General features: G+C 40.8%; 1 protein-coding gene across 1 annotated transcript; it reads right to left on the bottom strand.

Moving 5' to 3' along the window:
* Positions 1-14,224: 14,224 nt before the first annotated feature.
* LOC114321661 (uncharacterized protein At5g02240) lies at positions 14,225-18,664 on the bottom strand. Its single transcript, XM_028268856.2, has 7 exons — positions 18,249-18,664; positions 16,701-16,972; positions 16,123-16,159; positions 15,921-16,018; positions 15,339-15,400; positions 14,772-14,895; positions 14,225-14,605 (listed from the first exon to the last, which is right to left on the bottom strand). The coding sequence occupies exons 1-7, from the start codon at positions 18,541-18,543 to the stop codon at positions 14,486-14,488; spliced, it is 1,008 nt and encodes a 335-aa protein (XP_028124657.2). The 5' UTR covers positions 18,544-18,664; the 3' UTR covers positions 14,225-14,485.
* Between the last annotated feature and the right edge of the window lie 5,125 nt (positions 18,665-23,789).

Genomic DNA, 23,789 nt, shown 5'->3' with positions numbered 1-23,789 from the left:
AAGACTGACTCGATACCCAAGCCAGAATTTACAAAGCTAGCGTTCACAGATGCTCAAAAATACGTGCCAGACGCCACATTCAAAATATACCAGATGCCGCCCGCAGGTGGTTCACTTTCTGATTACATACTTACAGTATCTGTGTCCTCAAAATCCAATAACTGGGTGGTAACGGACTTGGCTAAGGTGGGCGGGAGGATAACCTCGTTGTCAATCAAATCTTGCACCTCATGACGGAGGCGGAAACAATTGTCGGTTGCATGGCCTGTCTGCTGGTGGTACGCGCAGTACTGGGCAGCATTATGCGTGGCAGGGAGATTCTTCGGGAGAGGCCGAGGCTCAAAGGGTTTAAGGTGTCCCCTCTCGGCAAGGATCTGAAGTGCCTTGGACAGAGGCATGTAGAGAGCATGAAAGGTCCTGCGCCCCCGGGGCAGGTACTTTGGAGTCTGAGCGCTCTTACTAGCCGCACAAGCGAAAGGGTCGGCAGGCGCCACCTTAGCTTTCTGATCTTTCCGGGGTGCAGGGGCGGGAACAGGAGGAACTGTTCTGGCATGACGGGGCCTATCCTGATTTTCTGACTGGCTTAAACTACCCTCAGGTAGAGTGGGGAAAGCATCCTCCACAGTTTTTGCCACAACTGTGGATATCTGTTGCTTGTTCATCCCTCCGGCTTTCAAAGCCTCGACTGCCCACAACAGTTGTTCAATGGGATTGGCATCTGCCTTCATTTTTTCTTTTCCTCTGGCCTCAGCTTGATCGAGGGTTTGAGTTGATGTTGATATGTCATTGCCATAGCTGGAGGCCATCTCCGGTTGGCTAAGTTCGATCATAATTCGCCCCAACAACGAGGGTTCCTGGGGTACAAAACTCACAGCATATGGTGCGGCTGGAGGTGAAGCTGATATTCCGTAGGCAAGATCCGCCACAGACCTCTGGAGATCACCTATCATCCCCATTAGTTCAAATGTAGTAGGCTCGCGAGCCTGGTATAGTTGGGGGGCCCAAACCGGGTGCGCAACAGGCGACCTGGGTGGATGTGACACATCAATGTTGGCCTCACTTTGCAGAGTGATCCCTTGATCTAATGCAGCTGTCATAACCACGATTTTTTCTGAATTATGCGTCATCATAAGTCCTGCCTCAGCAAGGGGGAGCACTAGCTATTCTGTACCAGCTGTCCGAACTGAAAGAGACAACAAACAGCATTTCAGCCCAAACAGATCAAACACGAGCGTAGCTGAACAACTGCACTCTACCACTGATCACTGTTCCCCAGAAATCACTGTCCCAAAAACTGAACCTGATACCCGCAGATAACTGATTCTCATAACTGACACTGGTGCTCTCAGGTCCGATACTCAAACTTGCAAATTGATACGTACGTTCCTGTAGAGATACATTCCTAAAAGCACATAGCAGATAAGTGAGAACCAAAACACCCCTATGTTGGGGTAGGGTTTCCCTATCCTATTTTGTCAGGAGCTAGGGTTTCACTATGCACACGGCGGTTTCAAACAACCTATAATCGGGTAAGCAACCTGTCCTAACTTGGAATGGTCACTATGGATCCGAATATGCACTAGGTCGAATGGTCGAAAAGGGTGCCCCGGTAAAACCGGGGTTTGTGTTTCCATACTGTCAGAGCCCATAACCGGTCAGCCTTATGGTCATGCCTTGACAAGACAAGCCTCCGGCAAACCGTTCAGGAATGGCAGATGGCAAACACGGTGTTCCTAAGCGCACCAATGCACATGCAATGCAAAGAGACACATAAATGAAATCAAAATAGGATATCATGAGTTCGAGTCAAGCTCTCTAAATCCCCAGCAGAGTCGCCAGAAACTGTAAACGCGCCCGCGAGGGACCCCGCTACAGTTCAGACTCGATTTGTGTCACGGTTCTTAATCTGAACCAAAGAGTCCAAATCTGGGAAATCGTTTTGAGAAACAGATTTTTAGAAAAAAGAAGTGCCAAACATGGACTGCTTCGCCAGATACAGAGTCGTCACCTAAATATTTTTTACGGGGGAATTTAGGAAACCCTGACTCGGTGCTGAAAGCCACATGTCCGTCATCACCAGAGTTGCCTCGGCTCGGGAGCTAGGGTACGATCGGGGAAGGTCAGCTATGAGCACCCCCTCTCGCCCGATCCGAAGATCGGCCTCTACTAACCGTGATATCCGTTTTTGAAAATGTTACGTGTTCTTATTCCATTTATTAGCCTAGAATTACTACGTTATGCGCACAACAAACAAGTGTAGACTAGATTGCCTAATTTGGAAATAAGCATTGCATATCCGTTTGTTTTGGAAAAATGTTTTGGAATTTGCTACTCGCAAGTAGGCTAAAATACGGATTTCAACGAGTTTTTCCAACTCAAACAATCCAACCTTCACCCACAGGCATTCAAACAATTTATCACATAAGCATCTAGCCACATGGTAATCATGCTGTCATGTTAACATTCACACGCATGCGGTATGCTAAAGCATAAATACTTACAATGTACTCCGTGCCAAAACAATAAACTAGTTAGCAAACATGCGTGATCCTAGTTCATGTTAAAGCGGCTAATGCAACACATACAGAATGCAATTAGAGTAGGCTCGGCTAACTTAAGCATGACATGTGAAATGTAATCAATTGATGCACGTATTCAATTTGGAATTGAAGTACAAATGCAGTTAGCATGATGTACCGAGCCCGGTGCATGCAAGACAAATGTATGGATGGACGCATACATAACATAAGGTATGCTAATTTAAACATGCCCTAATCTACCATCATAAACAGGTAAATAAAAGGGAAGAAAGAAGTGGGGTTGGAAGACATACACACTCACCCACGCTTATTACAGATTCATCCTCGCTCGGAGGGACCAAAAGAATAATACAGATAATTAACCTACAAGCTAATTAAATATTACAAATTGCCTAATTAGCTAACAAACTAACTAAGCTAGGAAAAACAGTAAACTGCCTCGGGAAGGGAACCCAATGCAATGTGTGCTCGAGTCTTGCTCGGAAGTGCACTGCCATGCATAGGCTGCCTTTGTTTTCCTTTCTTTACTCCTCTGGAGGCTGCCAAAACCTCAGGATTGCTTCTCTGGATACTGGAGAATGCCATCGGCTGGGTAGAATGCTCACCGGCAGTGGCATGTGATCACCGGCCATTGGTGAAGCTATCGGCAGAGGGAGGATTGCCGGTCGGCACTTAGAACTGCCGGTCGGCAGAAAGCTCCTGCAGAATCTGCAATTGGCAGCAACAGAGGGCAAGGCAGAGCATGGCAATACAATTCAAGGCATATATGCACCAATCATGTCCCTTATCATGTTAATGACTCAAAGGGACATGCTCCTTGGTTCTCGGACCATCAATCGCGCATTTCCATGCGTGATGGCCCAAAGGACCAAGTGTGCACATTTTGATGTCAAATGCAATGCAAACCAACAAACCAAAGTCCAATTCCTATCACTAGATCAAGGAGCAAGACATGCATGCTAAATGTAATGCAACCTAGGCATACAAGCTAAGGATGTAACATGGAAATGCAAGATGCACATGCAAGCATGCAAACAAACATGCAAGGTAAGCATGTGAGCAAACAAATAATGGACTTAAACATGATTTGGGCAACTCTAATAAGGCCCAAAACAGTGGCCAAAGTGACCAAAATAAAGGACTAAACACATACACACATGCACATGTTAAAGGGGCCAACACTTAGGCACAAATGGGACAACTCTCAAACACATTTGAAAGAGGATAATCATGGACATATGGTATGCAAGGTAAGCATTGAAAATCATGTAAAGATGGTGCCAAACCAAGCAAACAAAATAGACTAAGCATGCAAAAAAATGGCCCAAGTACTTGAAGCAAGTCAAAGGGGCTTGAACCATGACCAAGTCAACCAAGCCTCACAAGGCTAAGAGGACTTAAAATAGGTTCAAGGCAGACCTAGACCATGCAAAGAGGACCCCCTAGATGGCATCTAAGTGGCTCGAATTCAAAGGCATGTACAATGGCCAAAACATGGAATATGCTACACAAGCTTTCAAAGCATTAAAGAGGTGTCCAAGGCAAGCATACAAGCATGTCAAAGGGACTGAAATTGCATGACAAATGGTCCCAACCCACTAAATTAAGGCAAGGATGCATGCTATACATTCACACACTTAAGGCCAACAAGCCAAAAATGCAAAGGGGCTATACAATGCATGCCATGGCCAACCCAAACAACTATGGACAGACCTCTAGCATGGTAAAATAAGCGTAGAAGCTTCACAAAACTAGACCTAAAACAAGCTTGAACAAAGATTTACAACCTAAGGCATGTTAAGGCAATAAAGTGGCATTACAAGGTAGGTATGCTAAGCATGCATGGTGTACCAAAACCAACAATAAACAGAGGCATATTATGATATAATAGGCACAAAAAACAGCCAAGGCATGGTCAACATGAAGCTTAGCTAGATGCTCCCTCAAGAGGCCAAAAATGGTCCATTTCAAGGACAATAAGGAGAGGGGGGGCCCTCTCCTTCTTGGGACCTCAAGGCACCATCCTCACCTCTGAAATCCCTCAAGATTTTAGTGGTGAGGAGGCCCAAACATCAAGGTCTCGGAGCTCACTCAAAATAGCACAAAATGGGGCCTTTCAAGGCCTAAGAGGGGTCAAACACCTCCAAATCACAAAACACTCTAAACAAACTATTTAGAGGGCCTAAAAACAGAAATTTTTTATATTATACACCAAGCTCAAAAACAATTTTAAGATAGGTAAAAATACAATGTAAAAATGGAGAATAAATGGACTAGTTTCTTACCCTTGTTGACTTTCTTCACAAATGGTGGACCAGCTGGTTCTTCAAGCTCAAAACCACCCAAGAACACCAAGAACAACCTCTGGTTTTTCAAGGAACCAAGGAAAGGTGAAACACTATGTGTTTGTGTACAATAATAAGACACAAACACACTTAAACACACACAAAGGTAAAAGAGAGAGAGGTATAGAGATAGAATGTGTATCAATCCTAACCCTAGAACTCACAACCCTAATATGGCTGTCTAAAATCTCTAACCTAAACAAGGGAGAGGAGGGCTCCTCTTATAGAGCTTTTTGTCTTGTAAAGCTTATAAGACAAGCTTCTAAAGAGAGAGATCCCTCCATACACGTGTATGGAGGGGAGCCAAATGCAAGACAGCTGTAATAAAATATCTGCAAAAGCAGATGAACAGTAGTCGGCTGCCTAAAAATGCCATTTTGGCAAAAGGGGGTGCCGACCGGCAACAAAGAATGCCGACCGGCAATATATATTGCCGATGGCAGCAAAACACCAGCCGGTGGCCTCTGGCCATGGCCGGTGATGTGTGGGGATGCCTCACAAGGCATTCCCTGCCCCTCCAAGGCAAAACACAAGTGTTTGGTGCAAAACCAGACACTAAACAGTCAAGTTCGGAGATCCTGAGGCAAGACGCGTAGCCGAGACCTCCGGGAACTCCAAACGAACACAAACAAGGGTAATCACCAAGTGTTCCAATGGTGACGTCCAAGTCTTGAGGACAGTCAAAAATGGGATGTCTACAGGAGTAATCACCAGTTTGCGATCCCTTTCCTTGATATGCTCAAAGGGGATCTACTCAATCACCCCGTTTGGTCAAATGTATACGATCTCGATGGGTATCGCAGGAAGCCTAGGAATGAGAGCGGTGGTAACAGGGGCACCTCCAGCGGTGGTAACAGGGGCACCTCCAGCGGCAGCAGCGGGGGCCTCGGGAAATACGCCGGCTACACCCCTGGTAAGAGGCGCCTTCACCCAGGTCTACAAGAATGTAACGAAGTCGCCGGCCTCGTGGTATCTGTCACCATCTTCTCCTTACATCAGGTGATCGATCAGGGGCCCGCTGTGAAGATCAACGGCAATCCTTATACTGAGAGAAGAAGGATGTGGAACATTGGGATTAGCCTGGCCCCGTGTCTAGTGGATGAATCGCTCTCCCAAGTAGCATGCCCTATCAAAAGGGCCCTCGAAAAGGATCCGTATGGTGGAGGCCTCCCACGTGGTAGCATAAAGCACCCTCGAAGCTTGAGGGATGCCCGCCCAAGGGTGCCAGTCAACTTGTGAACAGAATATGCCAAACAAGTTTAAGCAGTATGGAAACAGTGCAGTATAGGACAATAATATGAGAATGACAGTGCAACATGGGACAATAACATGGAAATAGTAAAATGTAAAGAATAGTATTTGTTACCTGATCAGCGGTAATGGTGTCAAAAAAACGGCGGAAGTAAGGGAAGTTTCAGTCTACCCGACAGCTCCGCTCGAATTGGGAGTTGAGTACCGAGGGCAGGGTACTAACAACTCAAGTAGCCATATTGAGACTAGAGCAAGGGAGGTGAAATATGTATAAACCCATAGCTATAAGAAGGTAGATAGACAATTATGAACAGAGCAGATAAACAGATATAAATAGGAAATGTAAAGTAAAGCAGGAAAGTGAAGCATGAAGTGTACCTCCAAGACTCTGCAGTAGTCACCAAGTAAGTCCGCCTTGCAACAGGATGCAGAGCTCATGTAACAGTACTAGGTGGCCAGGCCAGCACCACTCCAATCATACTTCCCCACCCGCTACAGATGCACTAGTGCCCCCAAGAGATATAACCTTATGGTATTTTCCATGTTCGTGAACAGGGTAGTACCGAGGAGATACAGAAGAAATCCGCGAGTGTACTGGGCAACCTCCTCCAAAGTAGCTGGCTAAAGATTTGAGAAGTGCTCGAAGAACAAACTGTACCTCACCATCCTAGGACTAGTAGTGTCTCAGGTCGCTCCAAGGAGGTAAAGCTGTGTGGCCTTCCCCTGTGCCATGTCAAGATCGAAGGGGATCGGGCCACCAACTCTGACCTGCAGGCCGGTGGGCATCCCAAAGTCGTACGGGGTCAGAGTCAGCTCCCCGATTGATGAGAAGTGGAACGAGTCTGTGGTGTCCCACCATCGCTCCACCAGAGCCCCATGTAGCAATTGGTTAGCCCTCATCTGCACTAGTCCTAAGAAAAAAGGTCCGAAGCTAGCCACGTTGACTAATGCACAAACCTCCGCAAGGAGCCTCTCGTACCAATGCTTGGGTCCAGAAATAAATCCGTAGCCGCTAATCCTCCTGGCCATCACCTGTAGTATGGGACTGTTGTCAGTGTGTGCAATACCTTGAAAGGAATTCAAATATGCGCAAAACAAGAAAAGAATAGTGTTTACTATGGAGGCATCGGCGGACAAGTGCTCGGTGGGCTCTCGTAGTAGGATATCCTCGTCAATCCCCGGAATAAGGCCCTCAAATCTCAGAATACCGCTAGGGTCAGAGCGTGTGTACGTGGCTGGTAGGTGGCCACATCAAATGGTCTCTAAACAAAGGGATGCAACTCCAGCTTTGGGATGAGAGGTAGAGATGGCAATTTGAACCCGGCCCAACTGGGACCCGACCCCCTGACCCCAATTGGAACGGGTTTTCCCTGAAAATTATCTCTATAGGGCTGGGAATGGTATTGAATATTGAATCTCCAATGGTTTTCGGGCCAGGGCCGGGGACGGGGATAGGTTCCCCTAGCCACGGCCCCGCCCCGACTAATCCCCGTATATATATACATTATATGTTTAGGGTTATTTTGTGTCACTTTTCTCAGCCTCTCTCTCTCACCCACATCACACTCACTTCTCTCAGCCTCTCTTTCTCTCTCTGTTATGTAGTTCTTGTGATGAAGATCAATGGTGGACGTGCAGATGGGCGAAATAGAGACCTTCGTTTTCCTTCCAAGCTGAGATCTCCTCTGCTGCCACGCTTACGCTTCGTCGGCAATGAATCTGCCGCCATCATCACCAAATCTAGAGTCCCTCCTCCTCTGCCCTGAGAGCTCTTTCCCTAACACAACGCTGTCGACGGTCCAAACGAATGGCAATAAGGTGATTTGAACCAAAAACACTGACGAAGCTTTTTTCATCTCGCTGTCGCCTTTGCTTTTCTTCCGTCGTCAACGCAGACGAAGCTCCGACGGCGTTGAGTTGCACCACAACTACTGTTAATGAAGATGAAGATGAGCTCAAATCTGTTGTTGCTTCTTTTTTTTTTTTTTTTTGCCGGGGAATTTTCGGGGTCGGAGAAACCCAATCCCTATTAGGGGACGGGAATGGAGACTGTAATAGGTTCCCCGTCGGGGATCGGGGTCAGGGACGGAGAAATTTCTACCATCGGGGATCGGGGACGGGGAGTATGATCCCCGGCCCGGCCCGTTGCCATCCCTAATGGGAGGGAGGATATCCTTGGCCTCTATGACCTCACCTAGGACGACTCCAATACCAATAATGGGGTCGGGGATGGGAAGTTCACCGCTAGCCATGAAGCAAAAGTGAGGAAAGTAAGGAAAAATGAAGAAAAGTGAGCGGGTGGGTGAATTTGAGTGCAAAAGTCCAAAATCCTAAACCCTATGAGAGAGAAAATAAAGAGAAAGTGAAAAAATAGGAGGAAGAGGGGAGAGTGTGGGTAAAGATGTGGGAAAGCAAGACAGACCTAGGGAAAATCCCAAAACTCAACGAAATCAACTTTTGTTCAGTTCAAAACATAGAGGAATAAGAGGGTTTTCAAAGAAAAATTCGCAAGGGTTTGTGGGTTTTGCGAAAATAGGGAAAATCTAGACAGAGAGGTGGCTTAGAGAGAGAGAGAGAGAGAGAGAGAGAGGGAGGTTTTTCGGACGTAGGGTTGTGTGGAAGGAGGGTTGGGTTTGATTTAATCCAACCATGGGTGCGACATTTGTCGAATCTACCCCTGCCGCCATCGCAAGCCAGCCGACACTATTTGAGTCCAGCTATACGTCGTTGAGTGTCGGCTGGCTCCAAATGCAAACCCAGTTCTGGTTTTTGTTTTCCTTAATATGTTTCAGTGTTGGGCATTTTGGTTTGTTAAAAAAAAAAAAAAGAGAGCAACAACAAGAAAAAGAAACAAAGAAGAAAGAAACAAAGAAAAAGAGAAGAAGAAGAAAAAAAAAGAGTGGAAAAGAAAGTGAGTAAAAAAGGGAATGTAAAGAAAGAGAAAATAGAAGAAAAATGAAAAAAAGAGAGAATTAAGAGAATATATATATATATATATATATATATGAAAAAGCAAGGGAAAAAAAAAGCAAAAGAGCAAAAAATCGAGAGAAAAGAAAAGAAAAGAAAAATGAAAAAGAAGACGAAAAGTTTTGTATTTTGCTCGGTTTAAAATTGATTAATTCATAGGTGTTTAAATTTGAACTTGTTTAAGTCAAATTCTATTAGTTGGTATTTTATTAATTAGTTTGAGCTTGTAATTTGTTTTGTTTAAAGTTGTTCCGAAGTCATAATTATTTCCCTACTCGCTTCCTCAATTCATGCTTTGGTCCATCATCTTGTTGTTTTGAGAATTTATGATGTGTTCCATTATTCAAGCCAAGTCTATTTTCACAATTGGCAAATTTGCTCTTAAATTTGCTAAGTCGAGCCCCGTTTTGGATTGTGTGTTTCTTTTTGAATTGAGAATTTATGCTTTGTACTGTTTTCTCTGTGGAGTTCATGGCTTCGTTTTCCGAGGCCTTCCTAGGGATGAGATTATCTCGCTCTATTCTGAAGTTGTTTGTTTTTTCGTCGAATTGACACCTCCTCCTCTCGTGTGCGACGCGTTAGGATTGTTTTTCTTGGTTAAAAAATCAGGTGTGACTGTTTGTTCACACCAATCCCTCCTCCTTTCGCGTACTGATGCGTTCGGATTGTTCTCCTCCTCTTGCGTGCGACACATTAGGATTTTTCTTCTTAGTTAAAAATATCGAGTGTGCCCCGGTGTTCACATCAATCCTTCATCCTTTCGAGTGCGACTCGTTAGGATTATTCTTCTCCTCTCTAGTGAGACGCGTTAGGATTGTTTTTCTCGGTTAAAAGCATTGGGTGTGCCCAATGTTCACATCAATCTCTTTTCCTTTCATGTGCGACACGTTAGGATTGTTCTCCTCCTCTCGCGTGAGACGCGTTAGAATTGTTTTTCTCGGTTAAAAACAGCAGATGGGCCTGTTTGTTCACACCAACCTCTCCTCTTCTCGCGTGCGACACATTAGGATTGTCTTCCTCCTTTCAGGTGGGACGCATTCAGATTGTCCAACTCGGTTAAAAATAGCAGGTGCGCTTATTTGTTCACACCACATTCCCTCATTTCGCGTGAGACGCGTTGGGATTATTGTTTTTCTTGGTTAAAAATAACAGGTTTGCCTGTCTATTCATGCTGCATTTCCTTCTTTCGCATGAGATACGTTAGGATCTCAAGTTCTTCGGTTAAACCTTGGGTGCGCCCGGTGTTTACATCGCCCTTCGCCTTCCCTGTGTGGGACGTAGGTAGACTGGCATCTTTCCTACACAGGACATGGTTTGGTTCGCATTTTCTTTGTCCCCGTATTTGTTTACTTACCTCGCTCCGTGTGAGACGCGGCTTGAGTTGTTCTACTTTCGTTCAGACGTTGCATACCTATTTTTGTTTGTAGCATTGCTTTGTCACTTGTTATTCACATTTGTGTTTTATTGCATTGTTTCATTGCATGATCATAAGTTATTTTCTGCATATCATTGTGTACCTTGCCCTTGAACTACGCAGGTTTGATTCCTTGCAAATGGATACGTAGGCAACCTTCGGGTTCAACCTTTGGCATTTGTATTTTGATTTGTTTTCTTGCCCAAGTCTTACCGTCTTGTCAAATGGGTCGTCTTTGGGCCTTGACATTTATTCACATCGTTCTATAACTTTGAGCTCTGTCAAAGAGGGGCAACTGTAGACACCTCATTTTTGACTGCCCGTAAGACTTGGACGCTTTGTCCTGGGCAATTGATGATGAAGTTGTGTTAAGTGTGATTCGAAGTCTCAACGAAGGAACGAAAGCTTGCGCTCCGAAACCAATCCTAAACCTTTCATATTTATACTGTGTTTACCCCTGAAATTCATTTTTGAACATTGTGTCACCCTATATTGAGTTTAAAATAGTGGAACAGGGGAACATATTGGGAGCTGTCCGTACTACATTAGGAGCCGGCCGTAGCTATTGGGAGCCAGCCGGCTCTTGATAGCGAGAAACACTATTTTGGGCGGGAATGAGCCAGCTGTCCATTTTTAAAGATATTTATGACCTATGTTGCTCAAATTTTATAAATACGAATATGTATCTCAGTGTTAGAGGTTGGAAAAATTTCAAAAAAGCTAAATAACTCTTGAGAGCTCCTTCTTCTTGTGCAAGCTACCCTTGAGATATTTGATCATCCTTATACTATATCCATACACCATAGCCAACCTTAGAACAAGAACTTAGAACCTTGTTTGAGCTTTGTAAGTCACAATTCAAGCTTGAGAGTGTGCTTGGACCAAGTTTGGTTCACAAACAAGAGCTTACCTTCTTCAAGAGGTATAACCTCACCACCTTTGTATTGCTTTCATTTCTATTTTTCTTTGTTTATTTCTTGTGTTTTTGTATTGTTTGATCCTATTTCAAGTGTTGGAACTTGGGTTTGAAGGGCTACCAAAGGGTAGAAAGGGTTAACACCCTTTCTTGCTCTCTACTTCATAGCTCACACCCTTGTTCTACCCTCTTTTCTTTGCTTTCTTTAAATTGATTTTCAGAGTTTAATAAAGGCTAAAAAACATGGTTTGGGGTCTCAAAAATGGAGAGGGTAGCCACCTCTCCTTGCTTTTGTTCACTAGCCTTGCTTTGCCTTATTCTTTCCTACATTTTTTATGCTCTTTAACATAATTTTTAGCCACTGTTTTTAGCATATCAGGGGCTATTTTAGGGCTGTTGTAATTTATTTAATTAAGGTATGCTTTGAATATCTAGCTGGTCGTGTTGCAAATCTTCATATCTAGCTAGATGTGTTGTGTCATCCATGCTTTGATAGTTTTTTTTTCTTTGTTTAATTTTCATGTCAAGTGTCTCATTTTAAATAATTAATTTTGCATAAGTCATTTCTGCCACATCCCTCATTTCTTTTCTTTTTTGTTTTTTTTTTTTGTTTTGAGAGTTACTTCAACCAATCAACGGTAATTCAAGGCATGGGATAGAGACCTATGCTCAATGGCTTAATCTCTACAGAAGTTCATCGTCAAGGCATAAGCTCTCTTTTATGCCAAGAATCACTTCTCGTTTGACGTTTCTTCTTATTTAGTGGACTTAAACATCATTTTGGACAAATTGATTAAAGAATGGTAAAGACTAATGAAATCAACTTAAAATGAACTAAACCGACATAAAGAAATGCTTAGAGTTGGTTGGATTCGGTTGGACGTTATGCCAAATCCATCGTTCTGAGATTTATCATGTATTAATTCATGATACGTTGATAAGACTTAGAGCGTGTCTATTTCCCTCTTTGAGCCTTCATAATAGGAGGAAAGGGTGTTTTTTTCATCACATTTATCAATTTTGTCCAAACATGCTCGGGATCATCAAGCCATTAACTTGTGCTAATTGATGGTTTCGAATGGGAATTTGTCCTTCTCTTGAGTTTCCTATGACAGAGAGGGGCAGAAGGGACAAACAGAGCTTAGAAAGGCTCTGTCTGCACTATTCTCACCTCAGAGCACAAAACACTTTTTGGCATAAAATTTGGTGCCGACCGGTACTGTTTTGGCCTGACCGGATCTCATTTGGAGCCGGTTGGCTTCCAATGTTTGGTAAAACAGGGACTGTTGGCAGAAACAGAGGGCAGTGGCTAAAGGTGAGGCAGAGCAGTTTGGGCAGACTGAGCAGCTTCTGAGCACTATGCATGCGATTATTGTGTCTCATGGTTGTTTAGATTACTATTCTCATTAGAATTGTTGTAATTGTCGTAATATCCTTGTTGCGATTATTACTGATATAATGCCTTGTTATAATAACTTACATAGCTGGTTGATATTTTAGATATCTAGTCAATAGTTGTTTACCTTAGCTAGTTAGTTACATAATTCTTTCATTCGAATTTGTAATAATTAGTTTAATTTAGACACTCGGACATTTATTCGGACCCTTTTGCGTGAAAGAAAATATATAATAATAATGTATGTCTTCCAACTCCCATTTCTTTCTCCCTTTTATTTACCCGCTTATGATGATCGCATAGAGCATCATATTTATTTAGCATTCCCATGTTTGCATACACTCGTCACATGCATTTCGGTTCGGTTCGGCTCATCATACTAAATCAATGTCGCATTCAACCCTCTTAAATAAATATGTGATTTATCACATGTCTTAAATGGAATCATATATCATGCTAGTAGCCGAGCCTATTTTCTTGCATGATTGTATGTGTCACATTAGTCATTTTGCATAAGTTAGGAGCATGCATGTTTTCTAATTATGTTGCTTTGTTTGGGTTGCCTTGGAGTACTAGGTGAGCGTTTATTGTTTTAGCATCTTGCATTGAATGTTTGTGTTGCCATATTGAGCATATTCTGCGAGGCTAAGTGCTTAAGTGATATATCTGTTTAAATGCATGTGAATGAAAGCTAATTGCTTAAATTGAGATAAAATGATTAATGTCCATACAAACTCACTTTTTCAGGTGACGCATATTCAAAACACTTTTTTTTTCCAAACAAAACATGAAATCAAATGTTCTAACTTTTGCAAAATAGTCTATACTTGCGTGCAACACATAGTAATGTTAGTCTAATAAATCAGAACAAGACCATATAATGTAAATAAAAATCACATCATGATTAGTAGAGACAGATCTTTGATCGGGCGAGTGTGGTGCTCAATTCATGACCTTCCCCTCTCATACCTAAGTTCTCGAGTCAAGACACTTTGGTGATGGTGGATAAGTGGCATTTGGCATGAGTCATGGGTTTCTTAAATTTTCCAAAAATATTTAGGTGACAGCTCTGTAATCTAGAAAAGCAGTCCATTTTTGACATTTGATTCAAAATCGATTTTCCAAAAGAATTGCTGGATTTGGACTCTTTTTGTTTTTCACTGTTTCACATTGCACTTGTGAAATCAGATTCAGAATTACGGAAGTCCGAACTGTAGGGCTAGTCGTATCTGAAAGGAGCACGAAAAGCAAGCTACACCAACAAAAAAACAAGTTTATTTGGAAAAAAAAAACATAAAAGGTGAAACTTTTTTTGAACTAAATTCTTGTCAATGCAACCATGCTATCACCTCTAACACCCCACCATGATCACCACAAATACAACTACCGACATATTAGGGTGCAATTCTTCTTGGTAAAAGACATCTTTGTCATGGCTAACAATGTTGAGACTCTTACATAACAAAATACAATCTTACATAACAAAATACAAAACCCATACACAACCAGCTAAAATTCTTGTTCTACTCTATTTTTTTTTTTTCGAACATCAAAACCTGGAGTCACAATGCAGAATTGGTTAACATAATTCTCAATAATTAACCCTGAAGATGGATACTATAGTCCCAAACAAATAGCTAAGGCCGTTTCATATCAAAAACGAGTAGTGATCTTTGAAAACAGAGCCTTGAAATCCTTTGTCGGCGTGCCAGTTCCCTCAGGCTTTGATGCCAGGTCAAGTGCCTTGAATTTAGCCTCCTCAAATTGTAGTGCCTGTTCACAATAGGAAATATATTATAGTACAGAGTAAAAATAATATGTACCCAAAAAAAAAAAAAAAAAGAAAGGAAGAAGAGAAAATGCAGTTTCCAGGATGTGCAGCGAAGAAAGAATGAGGCGTATATTTCTTTCTTCAAGCACAACCACTTATAATGAATACCTGAATGCAGACTTCTGCAACATCAGCCCTAGCGATAGTCCTTGTTTCTGTCTGGAGAAGCTCATCATCCTTTCCAACAAGTAATTCCCGAACACCGCCATCTTTGTCTTGCAAGCCTCCAGCCCTGTACAAGAACAATAATGTAAACAATAAAAAGAAAGTGAATTGGGTTAAAAACTATTCATTGTTGATATCAGTTGCAATATCAATATTTAATAATGGGAACTCAATGATGCATTTAAAATTTTAACTGTAGTGTGTGTTTGAGAAGATTACTGAGTGTTAAAGTTTCATTACTCAAGAATTGTCAAGATCGAGTTTATATTCTCATAGATATTCCAGATAGCGTAACTTCAGAATCTCCATCTTATGCTTAACATTTTAAGAATTTTAAGATTTAAGATGCTATGTGAATGCCACCAAAAAGTAGCTTACTACTATTTTTGTGTCAAGTTTAAAGGGCAGCCTAATATACGAGACTTCTGCCATTGCAGGATTTGGGAAGGGTTGGATGCACGAACAAATCAGTTATGACGAAGACAAAAGTGAAAAGAGATGGGCATATACCTTATAATTGTGTACGGGAGTCCTGAGTCAGCCAGATACTGTTCAGCCTTTCTCTTCCAAATCTGTAGCATGGCAAAAACTATTTTATTGGAAACAGTTTCAAAGTGAAAAAGCAACAAAGAACGAAAAAAGGAAGATTCAAAGTTAAAAAAATAGAAGCATTTTATACATATGAGGTTACAAATGTCTAGAGAGTTGCAATGGGCTTTTCATCATCCTCATATAAGTTTGGAGACTAATACTTGCTCATCAAGATGGAAGTTTTGATACTATGCATGAGGACCATTGATTCATTTTATTTTAAAAATCATTTTTGCTAGAAAAATTACCAGAAGAGAATTAAAAACTTAGTAAACAGTAATCTTATTGTTGAAATCCAACATATAAGAAAACCTAAGCGAGTATGGGAATGCACCACAAAGGAACCAAATCCATTCTTTTTTTAGATAACGGAGAACCGAAAATATATATTTATATATATATATGTAAGGAGAAATTGATGATTCGATGAAACTGAAACAAAAAATGCAAAAAGAAAAAGAAAAAGAAAAACTTTATAAGGACAATAGAGAAGGTACAGACCAAAATATTTCCATTTCCTAAGTTGTTTAATGGATTGTCAGGCTGTGTTCCTCCCATTGACCCAACAAGCACGACTTGCTTCACTCCTGCAGATTTAGCTGTACATATAGATCACATGATTCAGCCCAACACGTGCAAAAACAAACCTCAGAAATTTATTTGAACTGAAATGGTGTAAAAAATACAAAAATGAAATACCCACCAGCATCTATTTGATTCTTCTGCCCAATCCAGTCAACCTAACACAAACATATTTATTCAGCATGAAGAAAAACAGAAAAATCTGAACGTTAGTCCCCAATTTTAGTTGGTTGTGATCAAGTATAGTAGGCTGTGGTGATTGAAGAAGAAGCGACCGATTAGAAAATTTTCTGGTTGTTTAATTTTCTTAGGATTGGTAAGTTTATTTGGTTTATCTAATTTTGTTGGTACTGACACGGAGATCAAATAGAACATATATAGTGGTTGATCCTGGTTCATTTTCATTGTTGGATTTCTTTTAGTGATCTTAAAGGGCAGCTTTGTTGACTATATTGTGGTCACATGTAAATTGTTTGTTGTGCAAAAGCCAACTATTCACCATGCTCACCAACTGAACATATGTTGGGTTGTTGGCTAAACATATTACAGCATTCTTTCCTTGCTAGCCACCAACCTCTCCCAGCGCACGGGTCTGGGAGAGGTGGTAGGTAGGCAGCTTTACGGAGGATAACACTAACCATTGTACTAGGTCATGACCTTATCGAGTTGCTCAGGATACTAAAAAAACAAAGTAGTTACCTGTTCAGGAAATGCTCCATTTTCAAAATAAAACTCTGGCCTTCCACCTTTACTAGGATCAAACCCGGGCTTCATTTTTGGAACTGCACTCGTGAGAATTATAAGAGCATCAATGCCTTGAATAGCAGGAACCAAGCTGTCGGCATCCCTTATATCCCCGACAAAAACATCATCTGCACCTCCAATTTTCTCCTTGCTCTCCACCGTTCTGACCAAACCTCTTGCACCATATTGATCCGCCCTCTCCTTCAACTTCCTATAAACAATTTGTCCTGTGAAAAAATCAAGCAACACAGAACCAAATCAGGAAGAAGGAAAAGAAATTCAGTTCTTGGTAACAGAGAGAACCAATGGCAGGGTAGCTTTAGCTCGATTTTCACTGTCAAAAAGAGAGTGGTGTGCAGTTATCATAGAAACAATGTAAACCGTTTTAAATAAATTTATTAACAATATGTAAACTTAACAATGTGACATTTCAATATTGAAGTATTTAACAATCAGGTAATAGTCTAATAGATTCTAAAAAAATGCAACACTTATTCAAGCACCACATCGGTCCGTGGGTAGTTCTAGTATTCAATATCAGAATATTAGAAAACATTCACTTGACTACAACACTGTAAAACCTCTTAGTTCTTCCATGAATATAAAACTTTAATATAGTGTTCGGATCATAAATTTGTGGAGAAAAAGGAAAAAGGAAAGGATAAAATGAAAAAAAAAAAAAGATTTTAATTGATTCACTTTTCCAACCCCCTTTTTCCCTCTCACCAAATCCATATCCAAACATGGCTTTCATTAGCATTATCCAATCTGCAAACAATGGAACTGCAAGCAATGTCCACACCCAAGTAACACACAGTCTCAATTGATCAAAAACACGATTTGCCTCCAAAACACATATATCATCTAAACAAATCCCCAACACACTTCGACCTTAATTTCACTTTTATTTCCTAAACTATCACATTTTTTAAAAAATATATTTTTTTTCATCTATTTAGTCCGTTATTATTTTAGTTCATGTAATTCAATTGAAGATAATTATAGAAATCAATAACGAGCTTAATTTGATAATTAAAAATATCATTTCAAAATTTGAACCGTACAATCAGACGCCCATCAAATTGGTTGAGGTGTGCAGCTTGTTCAAAATAATAAGAAAAAAATAAGTGCTTGGTAGATGGTTTTAGTTGTTCAAATTTTAAAATAATTTTTTTACCCACTAAATCAAGTTTCGTTTATTAATTTGTACAATCATATTCAATTGGACACATGAATTGAAATCAGAACACACAATACATGTATATACATACACACTCTAACACTTACATTTAACATATACTAGCAGTGTAGGTGTGCGGTTAAAATAATTTTTTTGTTTTGAATATGTTAGTTACAGACGATAGCTCTGCGTGGAAATTTTGGGTAAATAAAAAAATTCTGACATTACACTAAGGTGGCCACCCAAGCCGATATTTTTAGTACTTAAAAAAATGTTATAGAGATTAAGACAACAATGAAGAAGAGTAGAAGTAAAATGGGTACCAGTTCTACCGGCAGCACCGGTAACAAGGACTGAGCTTGGGTTCAAATCCGCCATCGCCGACTTATTAACCACTGAGAGTCTCCTAAAACCCTTTTTTGCAATCCTTAAATTCTGAGGAAATGAGGATAAATAGGAGAGAGTGGAAGCTTCTGGAAGAGTTGTAGTAGTAACGAAGCAATTAACCAAAAAGTGTTCATGACATTGACGCAGGGGGAGGAGGCTTGAGCTCGAAGGCACCAGTGGGACACGTGTCGCGGTGGCCATTGACGATGGACTAGTAGGACGAATTAGCATCCATCCAGTGGTAGTGATGGTCGATTGGTGAGCCACGAAATTCGATCTCCAAGCACAGAGAGAGAGAGAGAGAGGTAGGTTTGTTTCTTAGCCGTTAAAAGTTGTTTAGTTTCGAGTGATCTTCTTATCCATTTTTTGGTTGGTAACCTTATCTCTGCTTCCACTTATTTGGATTGGGCCTTTTCATGGGGATTGTGGGCCGTCTCTACTATTAGGCCCACCAAGATTTAGAGCCGGAATACTCTGCAAAACAATTCCCAGTTCAATTCATTTAGGACAATCATTTCACTGTTTTTTTATTTTTATTTTTATAATTGAATGTGATGTTTCTGAGAAAAAAAAATAAAATAATTATGAATTTGATGTCACATTTTGTTTTATTAACAATTTTAGTCTATTTTTTTTTTTTTGTGAATTTTAATAAAAAAAGGTCAAAAAACCTCTTGCCAAAACAGGATCATTGTTCAATTTAATGTATTCGTGTGCAATACAAAAAAGTATAAGCAGAGCTAAGAGGTTTTTGTTATTTTTATTTATATCAAATATTAAGTTCAAGTTTCACTCCTCCCTTATATCTAATTTTTTGTTTTAAATATCAAAATGAATACTTGACAAAATATATATATTTTTCCTGTTTAGTCTCCTTGTATTTTGGGAGCCGGGCATGCTACTTATGGTCTGATTTTATTTTATTATAGATTTTTTTAAAATGAAATTCCGGGGGTATGCGACTTATTTTTTTTATGCTTCAGTTTGTTTGATTAGGCGGATGCTAATATAAGATTAAGATTATTTATTTATGAGATTCATATTATAGTATATGGTTGTAATTTTTGTTAAATTAATTAAGTTTTGATGGATATCTCCAATAAAATTAACGAATTTTTTAAACTTGTAATAATGTTAGGTGGTCCGAAAAATCATAACTCGAAACATCCAAACGACATCGTTTTAAGTGTCAAACAACATCGTTTTAACACATTTGAGCCATTCGAGTCACAAAAATTCGAGCCACCAAACATTTTCTATTTTTATATCAGTTCTTTCAATTCTCTCTCTCTCTCTCTGTTAATGTAAAACACTAAACAACCCCCCCCCCTCTCTATAAATTGCAGAGAATTCATTTCTTTGCCGTTTGATTACAGTCGGTCTATTATTCGGCTATTGTTTTAGTCTCCAGGCTCATTCTTTTACATCCCTATTTTCATGCTTTCTTCAAATGAATCAACACATCTTAAAATACTAATTTTATTTTCATTTCACCAACAAATAAACAGATCGGCGAAACCTGCTCCTCCGACAATCAGTGTGACACCGGACTACGATGTGAAACATGCCTTGCAAATGGCAACATCTGTCACGCCCTCAAAATAATACATAAAACCCATCATTTTAGACATGCCATGATGTACGATAAATAAATATCTTTTGATTTATCAGAGTAGCTCTTACAGAAATATTACAAGCTACTAACAAACAAATGACCTACGGACTTACAGCTTTCCAAGTTAACACTTGGTCACAAAAAGAGAAGAATAATAACTTAATACATCTTAAGCCCTTGGCTTGAATTTACATATAATACACCAAAAAAAGCAAAACAACAAAAGCAGTCTGTCTGCCTCTTGCTTCCCAAACTACGCCCTTGGAAGTGGCATGCTTCTTGTACCTGAAAATAGTGTCCCATACAGGGTGAGCCACAGCCCAGTAGAAATACACTAAACCAACTATAAACAATGACTAAGATAATAGTGTTCAATGGGTGGTCCGCACTTATATTCCAATTTATACTGTGTTACAGTTTAACAACAATCATGTCCATGTTACCTTCACTTTCCGTTTCTTAACCAATTCTCAATCATAATTATGACTCAGAGCCGGGTCAAACAACCTATATGAGACAAACACTCATATTAAGCATTTACATTTTCGCAATAGATAAGCATACCAGCTATATCAATACATCAACAGATAACCATACAAGCTGTGTCAATACATCAACAAATAAGCATATTAGCTGTATCTGCACTTCAATAGATAAGCATATGTATAGCGATCCCGGTTGTCCCTTTACTGTTCTGTTGTATTCCGGACTCGGTTCCGTGATGTTGGTGGTGGTATACCTTGTTGTCATCCTTCAATTCCACTTGATTGAGTTTTAGGATATATTGGGCAGAGTTGTTACAGGTTGGTTAGGCTTTGGTTTTAATTCATTGTTGCCCAGTTTTTAGGAGGTCCGCTCGAGCGGGTCTTCTTGCGCTCGAGCGGAGATTGCACGCTCCCAGTTTTTCGTGTCCCTGCAAAACTTCTGCAGGTGTGATTTTTACGCTCGGGCGGGTTTCTTTACGCTCGAGCGGTGGCGCTCGAGCGGGTAGTACTTTTTGGTGTAAGTTCTGGGAGGGAGAAATCTACGCTCGAGCGGGCTGGTTTTCGCGCTCGAGCGGATGTGCTTTATTCTTGTGTCTTGGCGCTCGAGCGGGCTTCGTTGAGCTCGAGCGGACCTAGTTTTTTGTTGTTGACGCTCGAGCGTTATGTTCTCCGCTCGAGCGGGAATGTCGTATATCAGTTGACAGCTGGGCATTTTAAAATCACTTTTTACATTCACACTCTCTCTCTTACTTTTCCAAAACGCCATTTGAGAGCTCCTCTCTCTAGAACCTTGCCTTCTCTCTAGGTATTGATCTAGTTGGAGTTGTTTCCTCACCTTTGGCCTTTACAAAAAGTTGTTGATCGTCGATGGCTATCTTTTGATCCGAGAAACTTGTGATTTGGAGCAACTTCGTTTTTTATCATCTTCTTTGTTGGGTGTCAACTTTTGAGGTAGGGATTCCTACTCATTCTTATGAGTTTTAACCTAGATTTTGAGCTTATTGTTTAATTGGTTGATTTTGGGACTTAGGGTTTCAAAATGTGTTAAAGAGGGTTTTGTGATTTTGGGCTCATAATATATATTTGGGGTTTCAAAATGGTGTTATTGTTGTTGGTTGTTGAAATATAGACCATTGGGTCAATATGATTAATTTGAGAAAATGGTGGTTATATGGAATTGAGTTGGAATTAATGAAATTGCCTCATTATATGGTTGAATAGTGGAGTTAGATTTGTTAATTGCTCACTTTTGAAAACATTGATATTTTATCTGTTGGAGCTTTTATTATCTGTTTAGAAATAATTGCTTGGGCTACCGGTGGAGGGTAGTTTTGATTGTTGTAGACAATGCATGATGATTAGGCAAACTAAAACTAATCAATTAGACATGTCATAGAGTATGACGGTTGATAGAATACATTAACGTTATGTATTGATTGATTGTGTATATGACCTTTGTGTATATACGCTGTGTGTGGGGGAGGAGATAGGGGATGCACTCCATGGTTTAGGGGAAGATAGGGGATGGACCTCTAAACCGCATGTTGTTTGGGAGGAGATAGGGGATGGACTCCACTGATACAGCTCATATGCTTGTCAGATATTGTGTTGATATAGCTCATATGCTTATCTTTGGAAGTGTTGATACAGCCCATATGCTTATCATTAGAAGTGTTGATATAGCTATTATGCATATCTGTTGAAATGTGGATACAACTTGTATGTTTATCTAATGTAAAATGGGAAGTGTTTAATATGAGTCATTGTCTCATATAAGTGGTTGGCCAGGTTCTGAGCCGTTGATGTAAATCGAGAAATTGATAAGAAATGGAAACTGAAATCAAATGGAAATGGGTTATGAATTGATTTATGGAAATTGAACATTTATCAATTGCTAATGTCTTAGTTATTGCTCATACTGTGTTTAGCATATCTCTACTAGGCGTTGGCTCACCCTTTATGGGACATTATTTTCAGGTACAGGTAGTATGCCACCTCCAAGGACATAGCTTGGATGATGATGAGAGTTGAAGACTCTTTTTTTTTTTTTGTTTATTTTGATGTATTACATGTAAATTCAAGCCAAGGGCTTAATATGTTTTGAGTTAGCACTCTTTTTTTTTTGTAACCAAGTGTTAACTTGGAAAGCTGTAAGCCCTTAGGGCATTTGCTTTTGTTGTTAACATGTAATATGGTTGTAAGAATCACTCTGATGAATAGAAATGGTTAGTTTCTTTTATGTCATTGCATGTTTAAAGTGATGGGTTTTATGTATTTTTTTGAGGGCGTTACAACTTGGTATCAGAGCGTACCGGGTTCGAATACTTTGGATACGTGGGAAGTGATTAGGATCACAATGGGTTTGTCTCGCTTGATAGAGACTTAGATGTAGTGTCATATGCTATGTGTTTGATTGATAACATGTTTATGTGACTATGTGGGTATGGAATGTAGTTTTTAGGATGTTGATTGGATCCTTGGGTTTCTGGGAGTCTTGTTGGAAAAGCACTTGATCAATACTGTTTCTAACCGAAACTCTAGTAACACCTCGGGACTATCATTATCCGGAAATGAAATTCGTAAGTGCTTATGTGTTTATGTGCTTAAGTGGAGTGAATTACAGTTGTCCATGCATTAGGACGCGAGTGTTATAGCTTCGGCACATTTGTGAATGTGCTAATAGTCTTGGTTACCTTTATTAGGATGTCAGGACGAGGGCGTGGTAGGCGTGGCAGGCATGGGAGGCAGGAGGTACCTTTACCGGATGACGTTCCGGCAATGCAGGAGGAAGTTGGTCAGGCCAACGTGGCCGAGCCAGCGGGTCAGCAGGCTATGGGCGCCTTGGCCCGAGAGATAACGGGAGCTTTGGGTATTCTCAGAGCAGAGAATCAGGTTGTTGAGGCAGGGCCTTCTTTCTTGAAAAGGGAATTCTTCCGGTCTAACCCGGACGAGTTTGTTGGGGACCCGAAGGAGCCACTTAAGGCTGACAAGTGGTTGGAACAGATGGAGAAGACGTTTGAGATGCTTGGCATCGAGGACGGGACTTTGAAGGTGACCTTGGCATCCTTCCAGCTGAAGGGAGATGCGGGTCAATGGTGGAAGTACGAGAAGGGCAGTGTTGGTAGTGCATGGGAGGCATTTGTGAATGCTTTCCAGGAGAAGTTTTTATCTTCAGCTGTAAGGGAGAAGCTGAGGGAACAGTTTTGCCAGCTTAAACAGCAGGGCTTGTCAGTGGCCGAGTTTGAGGCTACTTTTACTAGTCTGTCCAGGTTTTCACCTGAACTGGTGGCGTCCGAGGAACGCCGTTGCTTTGAGTTTGAGCGGAAGTTGAGGCGTGGGCTCAAGTTGAGGGTTGGAGGGTCGTTTATCCGGGAGTA

The sequence above is a fragment of the Camellia sinensis genome, chromosome 10 (assembly GCF_055761805.1).
Source record: "Camellia sinensis isolate YWXY chromosome 10, ASM5576180v1, whole genome shotgun sequence".
Taxonomy (NCBI): Eukaryota; Viridiplantae; Streptophyta; class Magnoliopsida; order Ericales; family Theaceae; genus Camellia; species Camellia sinensis.
Note: the sequence above shows the minus strand (reverse complement) of the source record. Positions and strands in the feature narration are given on the sequence as shown.

Excerpts from the sequence above, each read along its gene's own strand:
- LOC114321661 (XM_028268856.2), bottom strand. The coding sequence starts at position 18,543 with ATGCTAATTCGTCCTACTAGTCCATCGTCAATGGCCACCGCGACACGT. Across the intron at positions 16,973-18,248 it reads CGGTGCTGCCGGTAGAACTG|GACAAATTGTTTATAGGAAG; the intron begins GTACCCATTTTA and ends ATTTTTTCACAG. Across the intron at positions 14,896-15,338 it reads CTCCCGTACACAATTATAAG|GGCTGGAGGCTTGCAAGACA; the intron begins GTATATGCCCAT and ends GTTCTTGTACAG.